Source organism: Kryptolebias marmoratus, linkage group LG5 (assembly GCF_001649575.2).
Source record: "Kryptolebias marmoratus isolate JLee-2015 linkage group LG5, ASM164957v2, whole genome shotgun sequence".
NCBI classification, from domain to species: Eukaryota; Metazoa; Chordata; class Actinopteri; order Cyprinodontiformes; family Rivulidae; genus Kryptolebias; species Kryptolebias marmoratus.
In genome coordinates, this window is record NC_051434.1 from 13,885,370 (window position 1) to 13,904,359 (window position 18,990).

General features: G+C 41.1%; 2 protein-coding genes and 1 long non-coding RNA gene across 3 annotated transcripts in view; 1 reads left to right on the forward strand and 2 right to left on the reverse strand.

The window, feature by feature from the left end:
• LOC112450707 overlaps window positions 1–10,038 on the forward strand; it is a 24,602-nt gene extending 14,564 nt beyond the window's left edge. The window contains exon 4 of the long non-coding RNA XR_003039373.2: window positions 6,465–10,038. This is a non-coding gene — a long non-coding RNA (uncharacterized LOC112450707). The remainder of the gene's footprint in view (window positions 1–6,464) is intronic.
• On the reverse strand, window positions 205–2,579 carry hoxa11a (homeobox A11a). The gene is made up of 2 exons (XM_017424710.3): window positions 1,712–2,579; window positions 205–1,004 (listed from the first exon to the last, which is right to left on the reverse strand). The coding sequence occupies exons 1-2, from the start codon at window positions 2,391–2,393 to the stop codon at window positions 772–774; spliced, it is 915 nt and encodes a 304-aa protein (XP_017280199.1). The 5' UTR covers window positions 2,394–2,579; the 3' UTR covers window positions 205–771.
• A 565-nt stretch (window positions 10,039–10,603) lies between the features above and the next one.
• Window positions 10,604–13,953, reverse strand: hoxa13a (homeobox A13a). The gene is made up of 2 exons (XM_017420724.3): window positions 12,112–13,953; window positions 10,604–11,674 (listed from the first exon to the last, which is right to left on the reverse strand). Exons 1-2 carry the CDS (start codon window positions 12,740–12,742, stop codon window positions 11,427–11,429), a joined length of 879 nt encoding a protein of 292 aa, XP_017276213.1. The 5' UTR covers window positions 12,743–13,953; the 3' UTR covers window positions 10,604–11,426.
• Between the last annotated feature and the right edge of the window lie 5,037 nt (window positions 13,954–18,990).

The window sequence follows — 18,990 nt, forward strand, 5'->3', positions numbered from 1 at the left end:
AAAAAAAAAAAAGAAAAGACCCACTGCGTATTTACGCCACACCTGTGTGAATGTGTTGTACCTCAGTGCAACTCGACACGGATCCTGTGGACCAGCTTATGTCTCTGGTTTGGCCTGCGTGATCACCACTGATAGTCTTCGAAAATTAAAAAGCAAGGAGAGAGCTTTAAAATATATGCGATGTATAAACAAACAGCCCTCTCCTTTCTTTTTTACACAGGCAACGTCAGGGACGCCAACAAGCTGGTTTGGAGGTCAGCTCAGACCGAATCTCAGCTGTGTCGTGGACAGCATTAAATGAGAGAGAGTAAACGAGTGGCTACAAATAAATAAGCACACAAAACAGAAACACAACATTCCCGTCATCATTTTGGTCACACCAATTGGATTAACCTAAATCTGCCACATTTCTGATTTTACAAACAGACACTCAAAAACAAGTCAATAAATCTTTTGATTACAAAATACACTGAGGCAGTCAATTAACAACTGTTATTTTCCCCCGCACGAATTAAAAACAAAGAATGTTTTCGCTATAAGACGGGCCTTCGCCAAATCTTGTTAGGCAGCACAGAGAACAGTCTCTGTTTCAGTTCAAGGTATTTCATATCAGTTGTCCTCGAACTTGAAATTAACCACTGAGCGTGTGTTATTGCTGCCGTCGCGGCCATTGTGGCGCACAAAGTCCACTTACAGGAGAGTCAGTGAGTCTGTAAACGTAGCCAGTCCCCACGCAGCGGGGGGGACCACCGGAGCTGTTCCCATTGCCCCCTAAAGCAGAGGATTGGACGTGTAATACTGTAATCTGTCCCTGTTCAGTTTCTTCTCCTTCATGCGGCGATTCTGGAACCAGATCTTCACTTGTCGGTCGGTGAGGTTGAGCATCCGAGACAGTTGCAGCCGTTTCTCCTTGTTGATGTAGACGCTGAAAAAGAATTCTCGTTCCAGTTCTCTGATCTGATATTTGGAATAAGGGCACCTCTTCTTTCGGATTCTCTGTCCACCTGTACGGGACACAAAAGAAGACACACCAGTCACAAAATACACATTTTCTATCCTTTGAGTCCAGAAGGAGATTCAAATTAATTAGAAGATATTAAAAGCTCGAATTCCCCATTAGTAACACATTTCACACACATATATATTACACTGGAAATAATACCAAACCATTCCTTGTTGTTTTATTGCACTCTGACATTTTCTAAAAAATATAAACAAACGTCCTTTAATGTCAAAAGCAGCATACTGGTGCGCTGAATGAGTTTATGTGAAATTATTGCTTGTACAGAATGAAAAAACGAGAACAAATGGTGGAACTAAAGGTTGTATGATAAATTTAACACCATAGTTTATGTGGGTTAAACCTTTAACCACTTAGGCACCACCATCGTTACATTTAAAGGCTCTTTTACTTTAAGAAAGTGAGAAACAGGGGCGTTCGTATAGTAAATAAAAAATGGGATTAACGCGTTTTGTCGGAAACGTCAGGGACAGGACAAAAAAAATCACCGACCTGGTGTCTTTCACGGCCAATTTCAACTCCAAACACGTGATCCTGCAGTTTATAACAAAGTTTTGTTGGGGGTGGGGGGGCTCTACAGGCCCTCTATAAACCTTATATGCTTATAAAACAGCATATAAATTTTTTAACAGCAGCGCGCAAGATTGCAAACTTTCTCCCATACCCTGGGCTCTGACTTTAAATACGTACTGCTGCTGCTGCTGCTGGATTTCTCCTCATTGTTGCCGGAAGATAACTCTGGGCTGCTCGTTTCATCTCGCTGCTCCTTCGCCTCGGGATCCCGGCAAGATGGAGCTTGCTCCGGCTGCTTGGTGGCCGTTTTGTCCCCCGAGGAGAGGGCGCTTGCCGAGGAGCTCTCTGACGCGTTCCCGTACGCGGTCTCGTAGAACTGGTCGAAGGCTTGCGGCAGCACGCCGTTCCTGCCCACGTTCCCGTAGAAATTCGTGGCAGCGGAGCCGGCGGCTGCGCCCGTATGGTGGTGGTGGTGATGGTGGTGGTGGTGGTAGGCGGCAGCAGCGGCGGCAGCGGCGGGGCTGTTCTTCCCAAACACGTCCCCGACGACGGCGCTTTGCGCCGACAAACAGTCCCGGTGCACCATGTCCTCCGCGCCGGGGTAGCACTGGGCCAAATTCCCCCGGTGCGCCCATTTACCGGACGCCTCGATGCCCGCATAGTCCCTGAATGTCACCTCCCTGACGGGCTGGACCTGCGGCAGGTTAGAGGAGTACGAATATGTCATGGGGCGCGTGGACGGGGTCTGGGACAAAAACGAGGGAAGACCGGAGAAATCAGCCCCCGCCGACACGTAATAAGTGCAACTGGGCAAATACATGTTCGATCCGACGGGGACCCTTTCGTCAAAATCCATCATGCCGTTCAGCGGAGCCACTTCTAAAACTGTTTCCTGGGCTTCGGTTCCTCTATAGCCGCCCTGAACATGGCTCTGAAGCGCCGAGCCTCCGAGCCTCTTTGAAGCAGGTTCGCTAAGCAGAAATTTGGAGACGTAGGCTGACGTGGAGAGCCATCTCCATCCACTCCACTGAGGAGGAGGCCACGTGACCACGCGGCAGAAGTTGACAGATTTTCAGACTTTGTGTGTGCGTGGGAGCGCGCGTGCGTGCGTGCGTGGGCGCCTCTGGGTGTGTATGCTTTGGAAGGAGGAAGAGGAGTGAGGAGACATGACTGCTGCGTTTCCAAGCGCCTGATATTAGTGGTTTAATGTCGTGTCAGATTCAAAAGGACTTATTTGCATAAGTCAGAAATCTGTCAGGAAATCTATCACTAAATTGTTATAGAAATGACACAAAATAGATTTAAATAAACACATTTGGCTAAAAATGATAACATAGTGGATCAGTTTCAACCATAGCATGTTAAAAACCTGTTACATTTTTTTTACCAAAACAGACAAAAACTTAATGCAATTTTTTTTTTATTTCAGCGATTTTTTTTTCTGTGATCAGTCAGTGGATGAAAAATGGCATCTACATTCTAAGTTCCCCGAACCCTTTCTGACAATACCATTAACTGAACCAACAGGCTGTTACAGTGCGGAAAGAACCCAGATCTTTATTGGATGAGGGAGACGAGCAGCTTTATTTCTAAAAGGTTGCTTTTAGAGTTCGCCTTAGTCATCATCACTTGGTTCTTTTACAACACAGCATTTGGCTCAGTGAGCATTTGGTTATCAGGGTCATGTTCAAAGTAGCGGCTAATGTTTCAGCTGGAAAACAGCCCTGCGTGAGCTGATATCAGTTATTCAGCTTGAAACCAAAGAGAAGTTTTCGGAAAATTAACACAAAAGACATGCTCTTTAAATTCACTATTTTGGTCAAAATGTAAATTAATGACTTTTCTTAATAAATATAAGTTATAATGACTATATAAGATGGTCCAAAGTTTTAATATTTTCTGGTCAGTTAATAAAACAAACAAAAAAATGAACATGACTGAAGAAATTACGCATGAACCAAAACTTCATATTTGTCTTCTGCTATCAACAGTCGGTCTCTTTCTGGACTTTTATTATTTAAATCTATTGAAAATATGTATAAAAGGTTTAGTTTTTAATATTTGCTTCACGTTTCTGTTTTTAATTAGATTTATATTTCATGAGTCCACATGCAGCGTAACAATCACGTTTAAGCTCGCTCCACTTTTACGCACGGCTAATTCGCCACGTTTGGGTCAAAATATGAAATCAAATGTCTGCTGTTTTGCAAAGACACAACTCTGAGAAATTAACAAGACAATCCGGTATTCTGCTCTGTACATTTTTTCAACCGGTTTCACATTGTTACGCTTTCATTCTTTTTATTATTACATGCTATGCGTAAAATCTAAAGAACGATCAGACAAAAATGGGAATACATTGTAAATAGACATTCTCTTGTAAAATTGTAGCCTTTTGCAGTTGTGTTTTAAAGCTACAGTTTGAAATATAGCGACATAATATATTTAAAGAACTGGTTTTACCATCATGAGCATGAATATATAAATATTCTTGAGGGAACAAATTGCCATGTCTGTTAACTGACTCTTACATTGTCTTACTTAGTCTTTAGAACACAATTGTAAATTGTATTCTACTGTCAATCCATGTCGATTCTAACATTTGACATGGAAACAGTGGGAAATGGCACATTCAAATCTAATATGTTTGTGTTTGGTTTTGTTTATTTTGTTCTTTTATAATTAGCTGGATATGTAGACTTCAACATATGGATTTTTGTGGTGGAAACAACATTTGTGGATCAGATGTTGACTCCCAATTTAAGTGAAAGGGGAAAAAAAGAAAATTATAGGAAAGCAATTTGCTTAAATGTTAAATGCATTTTTTTTGATTTGGTAAAAAGGAAAAAAAGCCACACTGCACATTCCCCTGCTCCCTGCTCTGCTCTGCTCTTGGGCCACCATGAAGCCAGTTTTAGAGCGGCTGCAACCTGACTCTAATGTGCTGTGAATGAGAGACCTGAGCTCGGATTAAGATCGCCGCGGCTGGTCTGCGTGGCCCCCACAGACCGGTGTACAAGGAGGTGGGGATTCAAGGATGACACGTATGAAACACAACCTTGAAATATTAAACACTCATCGAGCATGTGTGTGCATCAAAAAAAAAAAGCGAAACCGTCTTGCTTTTATTTGATTAAAATGCGGGGATACAAACAACTCGAGCGACCCGCACGCTCCGCCTCTCAGTCAATCCAGTTGTACTGAAGCTTTAAGCCGTAATTGAGGACAGGATGCCCAGGAAAACCAAAGCCAGCTCTGCACAGACCTGCGTTTTTATAGCTGCTATAGTATTCTACTGCGCCTTCTCCCCCCACCACCACACACACAAGCCAGACAAACACCACAAAACTGGCCAGGCGTGATAGGAAGTCGGCACCTACGCGGTCTCAAAGTCAGAGGCTGGGGAAATTCAATAATAGATTGTGACATTTGTCTCCACAAAGTTAAGGTAAGACTCTTCTTTGCACTTAATGAGCTTGAGTCTAATTTTCTGGTTAAAAGCCGGCTTTTAAATTGAATTTGAAAAGGAGAGAAGGTCTGATGTCCAACTTTATGACAGATGTGTTTTTTATGAAAAGAAAGTCTCTGTGCCGGTCCCCTGGTCTGCGCCCTGGTTCTGGTTCTTTGCAGACCTGCAGCCAGGCCCTGCGTAAAACCCCTCAAAGCCAACGCTTTGTTTACGGTCGACTTCAAGTTCGGGGGAGGAAGAGAGGGTCTTTCACAGAGAGCAAGGGGCCCGCTGTGCCCCGGATGGAGTTAGATTAATTACCTTTGCATGTACTCAGGCTTTAGCCTACTGGTTTGGTAGAAAGTAAGAGTCTAGAATCCACCATATAAAAAACAAACAAACACAAATTGAAGTTCACCTTCGGATTGATCATGTTTGCATGTCTGCGCTTCATCGGGATTTTATTTTATATTTAAATAATTGTAAAATGTGAAGTTTTTTTCCTCACTAGGACTCAGTAACACTCGCCCTTCATTGATAAAGACAATGCATTTTTGGTCATATTAAAAGGAAATTGCATTAAGGTCTTTTTGTCTATTAACTTGCGGTGTGTTTGAGTTTTTGGTAATAAATAACCTAAATAGATCATTTAGTAGATTGCAGACAAAGGCAAACAAATGCGTATATTTACTTAGGCACATTGTTTGATTCCCCTATAAGCCTGTCTTTTAGGGTTGGAGTTGTATGTTGGCTGTATTTATATGTACTCTTCTTACATGTATAAATGTGCACGTCATCCAAGAATCAAGCTTCGAGCTTGATTATTTGGACCCATAGGAGCGCTGTGGCTTGGCCAATAAGAGAATGCGACATGTAGATGGTCTCACTGTGCCATAAAACCCCATCAGACAACAAGTAAACAATCAAGTGTGGGACGGAGGGGTTTGAAAGTAGAGTTTAACGCCACGTCAGGTAGGCCCAAAGGCTGTAAATGAGGCTAAATGGGAGCATTCAGTCTGCTTCAGAGACACCTCCTGTAGTTTCAGTCTTTCAGGGAATTAAAGAGACCAGAGCTCCACCAAAGGCTGGTTTTGTTTTCATTTTATGGATGAAAAAAATAGACCACCACACCTGCAACTGAAAGGCTTCTTTTGTCTCAAGATGTAGAGGAAATGTATGTTGTTTCTGAAAGGGAGGACAAAACACAAGAAGTCCGACCGCGCAGAAAATAAAATTTAAAAAAAGACAAAAGACTTTAATTGTCACTTGTTCTCTAAAAGATCCGAATTGCAAGATCATCTAAGAGGAACAACCCAAGTGTTCAAATATCTAAAACGCTGTTGAACTTGAATTGCAATCAGACTGGTGGTCGGAGCTCTGCAGCTTTCTGTAGGACGGAGAAGGAAACCGAACGAGCCCCGACGGCGTGTTTCATTCAAATCTGTACCCGATTCAGCGCGCAAACTGTTGATTTATCCACAGGTGACAGGAGTGTGAGCCGACATGGACGTGGCGCCGACAGAAGGGGAGGCCAGGCCGGAGGACCACACAGGGGAGGGAAACCGACCAACTCCACGGTCAACGGGAGCTCCTCTGCTGGGAGTTCAGGAGCGGTGGGACAAAAGGACCTAAAGTGGACTTTAGTAGGGGAATAAATGGACATTTAAAAAAAAACGAAATACAAATGAGTATGTGTGAACTATAAACTGTTTCATTTAATTTCAGGCAGATAAGGTTAGGAGTTAATGGGAACAGCGATTCAGAGCATTTTGACACTAAAACTCCAATTAAATCCATCGGGGTTTTGCGCATGCACAAAAATCAATTTTCACAAAAATCAATTGGCTGCAAATTTGAATAGCAGCGAATTCAAATTCCACAGCTTCCAGAGAAAATTTTTAGAAATCCATGGAATTTATATATTGCGTTATTTTACTCCACGATAATCTTGTCTTTCCAAAAAGCACACATTAGCAAAATCTTTAACGTCACCCCGCTGCAAAAAATGACATCACAGACGCTTTAAAAATACATGGTCCTGCGTTATTAAATTCAGCTTTGCGACGTGTACACCCAAATGCTGTGCGTAAAACAGTCTTTATTACATGTGATGTATTCAAATATGTTGGATACGACGAAAAAAAAAGAAATTTGCTTCGCGTTTCACATTTACAATTTCAGTTTACGCATTTGTGAGTGTGTACGTGCGTGTAGCGCAAAAGAGACAAGTAATTAAAAGAAGAAGAAAAAAACGCATTCTTTAAATGAATGGCTTTTATTGATTAAATCATAACATCACGGGTTACAAAGCAAAAATTAAAATCATTTACGCTTCAGTTGCCTAAAAACAAACACAAATTTGCCATTTTCTGTTAAATTTACGCATTAATTCCGCTCAAAACTGTGTTTATTCGCGCACAATCGGGCATTTATTTGACACTGATTCACGTCAGTGTAGCTTTTGTTACAAACTTAACAGCCTTAAAAACACAATAATAGTTTCGTGTTATCTCCAAGGCAAACGAGATATCCTGATCCCGGAGCAGGATGTGGTGAAGAGTCAGGCGCTGAACGGAGCAAAGAGGAGGCTTTCACTTAAGTTTATAAAAAGCTTATATTCTGCTGAGGTCTTTGTGGCGAATTACAAGATGTTCCTGGGGTTTCGGGCTGGCGGAGAGCCACACCGCAGGGTGACTGAAGGTCGGAGGCCTCAGAGACACCGAAGGTCAATGTAAAGAGCAGCGGCGGCCCTGGCCGAGCTCAGCCTGACGCGCAGAGGTCTGGAGCTCAGCCCCGTGCGCTCTGATCCGCCCAGTCAGCATGCGGCGTCTGCTAAATCCACAACCCATTATTCAAAACATTTAAGTTGTTTTAAGCCTCTTCATTTGTTAAATAAATATTTACGACTTTTTTTTTTTACATTTTACGATTTGACCTTTTTCTTTTAATCTTCGTCATTTGGAAGTCGAAGTCTATTCATGATTTAAGTTTTTTAAAAATGCATGAAAACAGCTTAAACTGCAGTTCAGAAACAGGATATTTGCCTACATTTGAAGCTCTTCAATAAAATGTAATTCACAGTGTTTCCTTAGTGCGGCAGCAAACTTCCATTTTTGGAGCGGAACCGAGCCTCCTCCTGCGGCTCGGCTGCTGTCTGTCAAGAGATGGCCTCGAGTGAGAAGGGGGGAGGGGCGGAGCTTCGAGCTGAGGCTTCCGGATTGTCTTGTGTCGTCACTTGTGTGAGGCGGGACTAGTTGGCTTGTTTTGGTTCTCGTTAAACCAATGAACGACGTCCCCGTCGCCTTGCAGCCAATGAGCTGCCGCTCTCATGTGACGTCAGCGACGCAGTCTTCCGCCTTTGTTTCGGCTTTCTCTCTCTCCCGTTGAGGTTTTGAAATGCTCAGAGTAACACGTCTTACTTTCACTCCCATCTCTGAGCTGGTTGTTTCACACGTGCGCGCGCCTATTTCCCACGGCGGCGCTGGATGACGCGCACGTGGACGTACTGTCACTCAATAGCACGTCACGAGCTCAAGAAATCTGACGAGCCTCAATTCCAGTTTAAGGAAGTATCGCCAAGACTGCATGAAAATGTTTTTTTTTTTTTGTTCGTCTAGTTTTTTTGTTTTTGTAAATATATATAAGTATTTATATATGTGTCTGTGTAGGTATGTGCGTGTGTGTGGGTGTGTGTGTGTGGGTGTGTGGGTGTGTAATTGTGTGAATGGTGAAATGGACAATGTGACTTGAAATTTAAAAAAGGATAGTAAATAGAAACCCAGTGCCTCAAGATACTGTAGCTCTATAACCTATATTACTATAAACACTAAATATTACAGCAACTAAAGATAGGAGCAAGAACATTTCATTCTTATTTTCCGTTTTCTAGTTATTGTTATTATTATTTTCTTCTTTTTTGATTTGCAGTGCAACTCATGAAAGTGCCTGGAAATGGGCGAACGTTTAAAATGTCTGTTTTGAACTTGAGATTCAAATGCGTTTTATATAAAAATATACATTATATATATGAAGGAAACACTTTCCTTCACGTACAAGAAAAACCTTGTAAAATATAAGCGTCATGTAAAGAGCAATATAAGGAGTATAAGTGTTCTTACGGCAGCAAAACAAAAATGTATCGGGGGTAGGCCTATGAATTTAAGTTGTTTAGTTTATTAGAGGATCTTAGTAAATCATTTGTCCATTACTTTCCTAAAGATAAATGTAAATATGGACCAGTCAGGCTGAAGGAAAAAAAATCTAATAATTTAGTACCTTTTAGTCAGCATTAACAGCTGCGAAAATGAATTTAGACTTTCGAACGTGATAAACAAAAGATAACATAAAGTAGCATATGTGTGTACAATAATCCCTCTTTAAAGTATCTAAAAAATAATAATTATTTTATGTCATATAAAATATGTAATATATATGATAAAAGCACTCTAATCTAATAATCACTCTAATCAAAATTATTTAATAAATAAATAAGACCATTTTCATTAAGGTAAAATACTAAAGTTAGCCGTAGGAAGCTTGAATGTGTTGTAAATTTATGCTTTAAAGAACACAAACAAAAATAGGGATCAAGGTACCTCTGAATGGGATTCTGATTTTGTCTTTTATTATTATTATTATTATTATTATTATTATTATTATTATTATTATTATTATTATTATTATTATTATGTTTTGTGTATCAGTGTCGTCAAGTTAAATTACGAAAATCTTATATTCGGTTCTTCAGTGACTAAAGCCCACAAATACTTTTAATTGGAAAAGAAGCAAAAAACCCAGTAGAGAGTGGAGAATGGTTCTTCTTTACACAGTTTAAACAGAAAAACACACCATAAGATGGACTGCTGGATAAATAAAATGAAGTCATAAGGATGTTTTTCTTTCAGAGACAGACTGAAGTTTTCCTAAGGCCTGAGTAACAGTCACGTTGTTAATTAAAGATTCTTGTCTGTTATTCAAACATCAGAAAGTTGTTACTGATATTTCTATTTTTAATGTATGCAATTTTAATAAAAAATAAATTAGTTTTTTATCTTCCTTTCACGTGTGTTTGTGTAGCTTTGCCTTTATATAAGAAACACAAAAGTTATGTTATAAAATATATTATTATTATTATTATTATTATTATTATTATTATTATTATTATTATTATTATTATTATTGAGCAGATCTCTGAGCTGTAACCTGGATAAAATGTTTAAACATGTGAGGTGTAAGATACAAAGTGACCACTAGATGGCAATGTTCGCCTATAATTCAGTAAAGAACCTGTTTCTGTCCAGTAGCCTGTAAACAACCAGCGGCAAAATGTGTATTTAAACTGCTTTTATGTTGATAAAACACCACCTAGACTTATTGTGTAGTGTTTTTGGATGTCGTTATGTTTGGATTTTTTTTACAAGGCTTTTTCATTGCTGAAATCAATTTTTAGTGTCTAAAATTACTGTGTAATTTTAGATAAAAACGATTCTTTTTGTTTGTTTTAACAAACAATAACTTTATGCTTATATGCTCAGCAGACATATGCATTTGTATGTTTACCATAAAAGTTTAAAACAAAAACTATTTAAAAAGAGTTTATCTTTAACACAACCCAGATAAAATTCAACCCAGTCCATATTTTATTGCAGGGACGGACTTTAAACACACTGGACTCTAGAACACAACCTTTGATATCATGCCGGAATTTACTTTTACACATATATACAACCACATGAAGACGCACACATTATATATAGTAATAAAAAACAAAGCTATGATTGATATGAAGACATCTCCAGCACGATTATCTAAGCATTATAATAAGAATTGCACCATGGACTGGATGTGGATGAAAGCACGGATTCATATGATAAGATTAAGACTTCATGAACAAGCAAAGCATAAAAATAGTAAAAAAAAAAAAAAAAAAAAAAAGATGCCAGGAGCTGAATAATATTTAACATTCCCAAGGTCCAAATCCAAAACAGCGCAGCATCCTGTCAATCTTCCATTTATCGCCCCTGTTGAAGATAAACGTGTAGCTCGGTGGCGCACACATCTCTTCAACAGAGGTCAGTTTGTTTGGTTTGTTTTTTTTTTTCTTTCTCGTTTTAAAAAGTGAGCATGCCTAAAGAATAGGGGGGAGGGGGGAAAGTCACACATAATGGAGCTACTTTCTAGTTTTTCTTCTTTTCCACTTAATATTTAACAACAAGTGTGAGGAAATGGAAGGTCCGGCCTTCACAGGCCCCCGGCAGTTTTGTTCCAGAGGCTCGGGGGAAAAAAAAAAAAATTGCCTAAATACGTTTGAACCATGTTCAGTCAGGAAGTGGCGTGTTGTCCCAATCCTTGTGTCCAAACGCGCGCCGGGTGAATGTGTCCTGTATCTCCAACTGATTATGTCCATAATGAGAATAATAATAAGAGGAATATTAATAATAACAACTAGCTGATCGTTTTCAATTTGTTGACAACTTTCTTCTCCTTTACGCGTCTGTTCTGAAACCATATAGTGACCTGCCTCTCGGACAGGTTGGTCTGAGCCGATATCCTCCTGCGTTTGTCCTTCGTGATAAATTTGTTGGCGGCGTACTCTCGCTCGAGCTCCTTCAGTTGCACCTTGGTGTATGGCACGCGCTTCTTCCTGCCGCGTCGGAACGAGCCGGATTCTCCTCCGGCGTGAGACACTGCGTCTGACAACAGAAAAGGGACGAAATATAAGATGCCAGAATCTCCTCTAAGCTTACAGATTTCTTTTAAGTAAATACAAAACTTAGAAGCAACCGCATTTTGACTCGCTTTAATGAAATGAAACATGTAAAGACTTGGTGTAATTATTAACAGATTAACCTAAAAATAAAAAAAACAAATTGTGCAAATTTGCCTTCAAATAAAAAATAATAATAATAACAATAAATTTGCATCCTCTTTGCCACATCATGATGAGTAATTTGGTGTAAACAATTCGTCACGTAATTACAGTTTTGCTCTGCAGGTTGAGGCAGTTACTTTCTTCACGTGTCTCGCGCGGTGGGTTTTTTTTTTTTTTGTTGTTGTTGCTTACTGTACAACGGCGCGCAAAACATGCCAAACAGCTCTGTCCTGTTGAGGCTGCAGAGGCTGAGCCTACCTGGTATGGACGACTTCCACATGTGCCCAGGCTGAGGCTGCTCCTTGGCGCAGTAAACCTGGCTGTTCCAGCCGTTGGGGGCGAGGGTCCACGGCTGGTAGCTCTCCATGGGCAGCAGGGACTCGTGCCTGGCTTCTGACGGCGCGCTGATAGTAGGCACCACGGGGACGTCCAGGTAGCTCGGGACAGGTTGGTAGGGCCCCGGTGGATAAGTGGGATAGAAAGCAAACTCCTTCGGCCGGGTGGAGAACTCGTCGCCCGAGGCGGCCGTGTCCATGTATTTGTCTCCATACGCGGACGGGGGCTGCGCTCCCTTAATGCTGCTGTGGTGAGACATCCTGCACGGATAACCGAAGTAGCCGTAAGGCAGGGAGGCGCTGGTCGGATTCTGGGCTGCGGAGCAGGGGCTGCACTGCTTCAGGGGCTCGCTCACACCGGAGGGGGGCACGTCGCTTGACGGGTAGCCGGACGCCAGGGAGGCGGTGTGAGCCATCAGATTCCTGCACTGGTTCGCAGCAAAGTTGCCACCAGCGAAGCCCTCCATGTTCTTGCTCACTTCATCGCCGTTGTCGTAGAGGAACATCACCGACGGGTCGACCCAGCGAGGACGGAGGAGCAGTGACGTTGTCATAGCACGGCATCCAACATCGAAGCTTCTGACTCTTTTTAAAAAAGCCCAGCGAGTGAAAAAAGGAGCGACACTGGTTCTCAGGGAGTACAAGCAGCTCTGACGCGCACAAGAGCGCAAGGGGTTGCGCTCCCTATTGGTCCGGGCGGGGTCATGTGACCAGGTTATGCAAAGAGGACGGTAAACATCAGCAGATAATTAAATGGAAAATAATGCGGCGAAAGGAAAGAGGGGAGGAGGAGGGCAGGGGGGGGTCCCGTATACCTTTCAAGGGATTTCTCTTTTGTCTTTTCTGATTTAGCTCAGGCTGCCGGTGAGTTTTCCTGCCGAATGTGCTGCAGCTGATATGAAAGAAGCCCCTTTAAATCGAAATAATGAAGCATTTTAAAAATCCCAAGCACACGAAATTGGTCATATTCACGTTTTATTTGTTTGATTTTATCTATAAGGTTCAAATAAGAGTCTGTTATTTGGCACATTTAACCAAAAAAAAAAAAAAAAACTGACGCAGTCATCTTTATGATTCAGTCTTTACGCACAGAGACCAACCACTCTTTGTGTTCGTCACAGACAGGATCTGGGTTACAACACGAGCATTTACAAGAGCTGGATCAGTTTCTTTTTTATAAAACTAACAGCTCAAATATTCATTGTACATATTTCTGTATGCAATCAGCACATGTCAGAGGCCTGCGGACGCACCGAAGAACCACGTTGGAACATTTTGCTCATTGCTGCTGGCACAGAAAAGCCCTCACTTTGAATCATTTACCTATAAGGCATCACAGTAACTCTTCGCATAACAAATGGCTCTTGATTTATTATCTTTGTACTAGTAAAAAAAAAAAAAAAAAAAACTAACTCAAATGATTTAGAATCTTCCAGACACTCGACTTCCGACTTGTTTACAACATGCAAAGCCCGGAGAGCGGCTCTGGACTCGGCTGTGTTTTACATGCAGGAGGAGGTGGACGCGGCTGGAGGCCAAGGTCAAGTTGAAAGTCTAGTTGCTGTCTGGCCGTCCAGCCCGTCGCACCATTACAGGCTTTGAAGGGCCCCCGTCTGCAGGCTCTTGAAAAGAGCGGAAGAGGAGTGAGAATTCCTGTCCCAATGAAAAGCTATTGGAGGGCATTAAGTTTTACTGTCATTTCTTGGTTTTCTCCCACGAGAACTAGTCAATGCATGCTTCTGCTGGCTGCGACTCATATGTTTTATTTTGTCTTCCAGCATTAAAAAACCCTACCAAAAAAATAAAAATAAAAAAAACAAATAAAAACTCAAAACGTTGTTGTGTCTTTTCTTTTAAATTGGCGGCTCTTGTGGAAGTGTTTTATTTGGCAGATATGTGTGAAAACGACGGTGATCTTTGAGAAAGAGGACGGTGTGCATGTGTGTGTAAGTGTGTGAGAGCATTTGTATGCGTGTGTGTGTGTGTGTGTGTTTGATCTGCAACTTTATGATCAGTAGCACACAGTGACGCAGTGTTTTGCCTCCTTATTTAGGGGGTTGGGGGAATATTTTTAATAATAAAACAAAAACTGCACTTATTAATGGAGAGGCTTGGTTTTTCATCCTTTATGTCCACATCTAATTTATTTATTTATTTATTTTTTTTTTTTTTGGGGGGGGGACTTTGTTGTGATAAATTAAAGTACCAAGTGCAGTAAAATTTGCGCCAACTACAACCTAAATTGTTTAAAAAATAAACGCCTTGAATCCGTTCAGTTTTAATCTGAGGTATAAAATGTTATAAATATTAAGCACTTTGAGTCGCCTTGTGCTGAAAAGTGCTATATAAATAAATGTACCATACCTTACCTTACCTTATAAAACAGTACTCGTAGCACTGAAAAGGACAGCAAATTAAAAAAACAACTGTCAAACGCACAAGAGACAAAAACAAAACTCCTATTTATTTATTTAATACCATGCATCCTATTGAGCTTAAAATTAAAGGGAACATAAATGTATTCATTCATGTTCATGTAGGTCATCCCCGCCGACAAAAGGCGTAGAAGGAAGATAATGGTTTGGCCTGTCTGTGTGTGTTTGTCTGTTAGCACAATATCTCATGAACAATTGAATTCACTTTCAAGCCAAACCGATAGAAGATGGCTGCCACAGCCAACTGTTCTTAAATGCTAAAATAAAATAAAAAATGTCTATAACTTTGTCAGTTTTACAGATAATGACCTACAATTTGGTCCTTAATTACAGATCGTGCAAGGACTTTCTTTCTTTATTTATTTATTTTTGCCATAAACTATTTGGAATCCACTCTGTCTGCTGGTAATATCTCATGAACCACTGGACGGGTTTTAATGAAAGTTTTGAGGAAATTATCCGTAGATGTACCTCTGCAACTGATTCACTTTTGAAGCCAACACAATTTCAGATGGTCGCCACAGCCAGCTTGTCTTTAGAAAACAAAAAAACGGCTAAAAATGTTAGACAATTTTACAGATACTGAGCTAAATAAAACCTGCTGTGGTAGTAGCTGAGAGCCAGTCACAACACAAACTCCAAGTGACTCGCATGACGCAAGATATTTGCTTAAAACATTAACACTGATTGTTGAAGTCGGCCCTGTTTGTTTGTTAGCAAACCACAAGATGGATGTTTAAAAAAATATCCAAAATAATTTAGTGGATGTAAATCTACAACTGATTACTGTTTGGAGTCAGTGCAATTCAGGCTGCCGCCACAGCTAATTGACATAAACAGTGACAAAAATAAATAAAACTCGGTCAGTTTTATAGATATTGAGCTAAAATGCCATATGGTAGTAGCTGAGATTCAGTCACAACATATATCAGCGTGATATTGCATGATATTAAGCATAACGTCATATTCAAGGTTTGACCTAAACAGCTAATACTCAACATGATATTATCTTAGTTTAAAACTCTGACATGAAAGGTAAAGGGAATTGGAATAATAAATGTTTGTTTGAAAACAGAGAATGAAATATGTCAAATGTTGGCAAACTGAGCCTAAAATCAGCTGTGATAGCGCAACATATGCAGCTTATTGAGGTCATTTGCTCTAACAGGTGTAGCCATAATGACAAGAGATATTTCTTATTTCGACACTAAAGGGCCACATGCCGCTTGGAGAGGTTTTGCTTGCTGCAATGTGCCGTTTTCTTTTGTTCACAACGTGCCAACCCGACTCCCCGCCTTGCGTTCTGCTTTATAAAAAATCACGGAGCCAAGTCATCAGAGCGACGCACAGTAGTCGGGTTTTATCTCGACGTTATCTCACAGGAAAGGCCAAGAACTGAAATCAGTGAGCAGCAGCATGCAGCCATCATTATGAGTCATGCAGGTACAACATGGCCCGGCCTGTTGCGCGCTGCCTTGTGGCGTTTCTGCCACTCCATGCAAAATCAGGCTCCAGAATAAACAGCTGTCGCATGAATCATTAACTGCTCCACTTGTGCGTGTGTGTGATTTCTGTCTTGTTATAAGTGCCTCGTCGTGTTACTTTCAAATCTCCGTGCTTGCTTTATTTTTCGCAATAATTTATGGGTTATTTACGCTTTTATCTTTCCACTCTTTGTGCTACTGTCCTGCAGTAACAATAGCGCACGCTGCATCCTCGCCATGGTGGTCGTTTGCGCGCGCACGTGGTCAGTCCAGACAAGAGAGAGAGACACACACAGAGAGAGAGAGAAAAGTACAATGAAAAGCGCCCGCCAAACTGCATCCCCCATAATTCACCGCGGGTAGTTTGCAGAAACCCTGCTCGAATTCATGCATCAGGTAAAGGAGTGGAAATAAATGAGAATAAACGGTCACCAAGGGTTTTGTTTCAGACTTTTTACTTCTATGAAAGTACAGGCCTCGCAGAGGCTTTTCTCTGAGGGCCATGATCAGCTCTCAACCTCATGTTTCTTCTGCAGATCTGACGACGGAGCCAGTGAGAGACAGAGCGCGTTATTCCGCCTGGAGTTCGGTTGAATCGGGGAGCCATGCGTAAAAAGCTTCTGCTCAACTGTAAATGTAGATTTCTAATGACACCAGTTCAAGTGTAGAAAAAGGTCTGCTGAGAAAAAGCACGTGCTTAAAGTCGGCGGCTGTCAGAGAGCTGTCAAAACATAACAGCCAATATGTTTCTGTGGTCCAGGCTCGGAACCACAGGGCGGTCGCACACTTGACTTTTCCATATTTTTCTGGCCGTGCAACGCATAAAAACTCAAGGAAAGGCCGAGCCAAGTCATTTTCAGACCCTTTAAGGGCCACAGCTAACTGAGAAAGTCTCACCTCCGGCGTGTTCTCGTTGTGAGCTCCTGACTGACACGTTGGGTGTCAGCCAGGAGCTCACACTAAATGCGAGCTTCTTTCTTGAATCGTTCCTTTAAATGTTGCGTTAACAGGCTGCTGGAGCCGTGGCCTGAGAGCTGCGCGGGACATTCATTTATTGGCAGGAGGAAACCTCAGGAAACATGAAGACCAGCTTCTCTGATTCTTCACTTTTAAATATGTTGTGTGTTTAAATTGTAGAGATGCCAGTTTTCTTTACTATTTGAGCTTTTTTACAACAAGGTTATAAAACTGTTAAGACATTAAATTAAAGTCCTTATTTTTCTACATTATCATCATTATTATTATTATCATTATAGAAACTGACAGTAATTATAATTCCGAAATAAATGTATTATCTGGGTGTTTCTTCAGTTGATCATTTGCTACATATAAAAAAATTGTAGCATGAAAATTAAAATACACGACTGCAAAATCTAGTTAAAGCTGTGAAGCTTTTATTTTCCACATTTTTTTTTTTTTACATTTTTACTAATGATAATTATTGTTTAATTTAAAAAATAAACTGAACGTGAGCTCATTCCGTTGCTTCACTCATGAAGATGCTTTGAATTAGTTTTTTTGAAGGTAAATTCTAATATTTTAGCAGCTAAAAGATTAATTATTAATTACTCCATAATTACTTGAAACAATTATTTGTCTAAGAAAATTTTGAACACTGTCCTGCACAGCTTGATTTGTTTTTATTTTTCAAAAAACTGAAGTCATTGCAATTCCAAATTCCTGTCGAATCTCTAATAGAGCTATAATATATGTCTGTTAATCAATACCATTTATTTTTAAAATTCGTGTCAGAAACAGTAATTCTTAATGTAACTAATTATAAACAACTGGGACTGTCAACAACTTGTATATATGACCTACTTTCGAAAAACTGTTTGAGCAAAAACAACTACATTCTGTCTTTCTCTTCCTAAAATAAAAGAATAGAAGCAAAAAAAGGACACACTAAAATTGAAAAAGCAGGTCTCGGATACAGGTTTGAAAAGCGGAGAACCCAAGGCGCCACGTTCAGGCCCTCTGCAAACACAGCCTCAGTTTCATGCAAATCACTTCCTGTTTGCCTGGCGCCTCGCGCTCTCATTCACCAGTTTAAACGGTTGCAACTCCTCAGAGTAAAACATGGGAATCCAAATGTGGAAAAGAAAAAAAAACTGCACATGGCCAGAAAGCCCAGCACAAAGACAACAGTGGAACGAAGAGCGGAACTGATGACACCGACACCCCCTAAAAAATAAAAGCCCCCCACACACCCCACACCCCACACACCCCCATCTCCTTGCAAGCAGACAGACTTGTAAATATCACCTTTCTCCAAGATGCCTGGGACGCACAGAGCTGTGTAAAGAAACATGCAGGGCTTTGCACCTGGTGTGTCGCCTTGCTACTGCAGGGTAGGTGGTAAACCGTTCCCCCTCCCCCCCTCCCTCCCTTCTTCCAAACTTTAATTGGTTAATGCAGGCCTGATCTCAGTGGCGTGCGGGGATTTGATAAAAGATGTTTATACAGCGCAGAGATTTCCTGCTGCTTTAGTCACCGGGACTCGTTTCGCTCCAAGGTCAGCGAGTTAACTCTCTGTCCGCTGCGTCATCCTGTTTCAAGGCCAAGTTGAAGCAACGGAGACGGGAGGGGCCACCGTAATAAAGGAGAGGCCAGACTTTTTCTTTTTTTTTTCTTCTTCTTCTTCTTCTTCTTCTTTTTTCCAGGTTCTTTATGTAAAAAGAAAACGAGCCAGACTCAACATCCGTCATCCGTGAGCGATTCTATCACAACATTTTGTTGCTTTATGTGCCACTCTGGCCGCTCCGCGCGTCCAGGAGTGTGGATTGGATTACATGCGTACTGCGCAGGCTCCATGGTCAAGTTCAAGTTAGACTGGCTAGTAAAACCCAAGGGGCGCATTCTGCACCGTCTGCTGCACTGACT

Excerpts from the sequence above, each read along its gene's own strand:
- hoxa11a (XM_017424710.3), bottom strand. The coding sequence starts at position 2,393 with ATGATGGATTTTGACGAAAGGGTCCCCGTCGGATCGAACATGTATTTG. Across the intron at positions 1,005-1,711 it reads ATCCAGCAGCAGCAGCAGCA|GTGGACAGAGAATCCGAAAG; the intron begins GTACGTATTTAA and ends TGTCCCGTACAG.
- hoxa13a (XM_017420724.3), bottom strand. The coding sequence starts at position 12,742 with ATGACAACGTCACTGCTCCTCCGTCCTCGCTGGGTCGACCCGTCGGTG. Across the intron at positions 11,675-12,111 it reads GTGGAAGTCGTCCATACCAG|ACGCAGTGTCTCACGCCGGA; the intron begins GTAGGCTCAGCC and ends TTCTGTTGTCAG.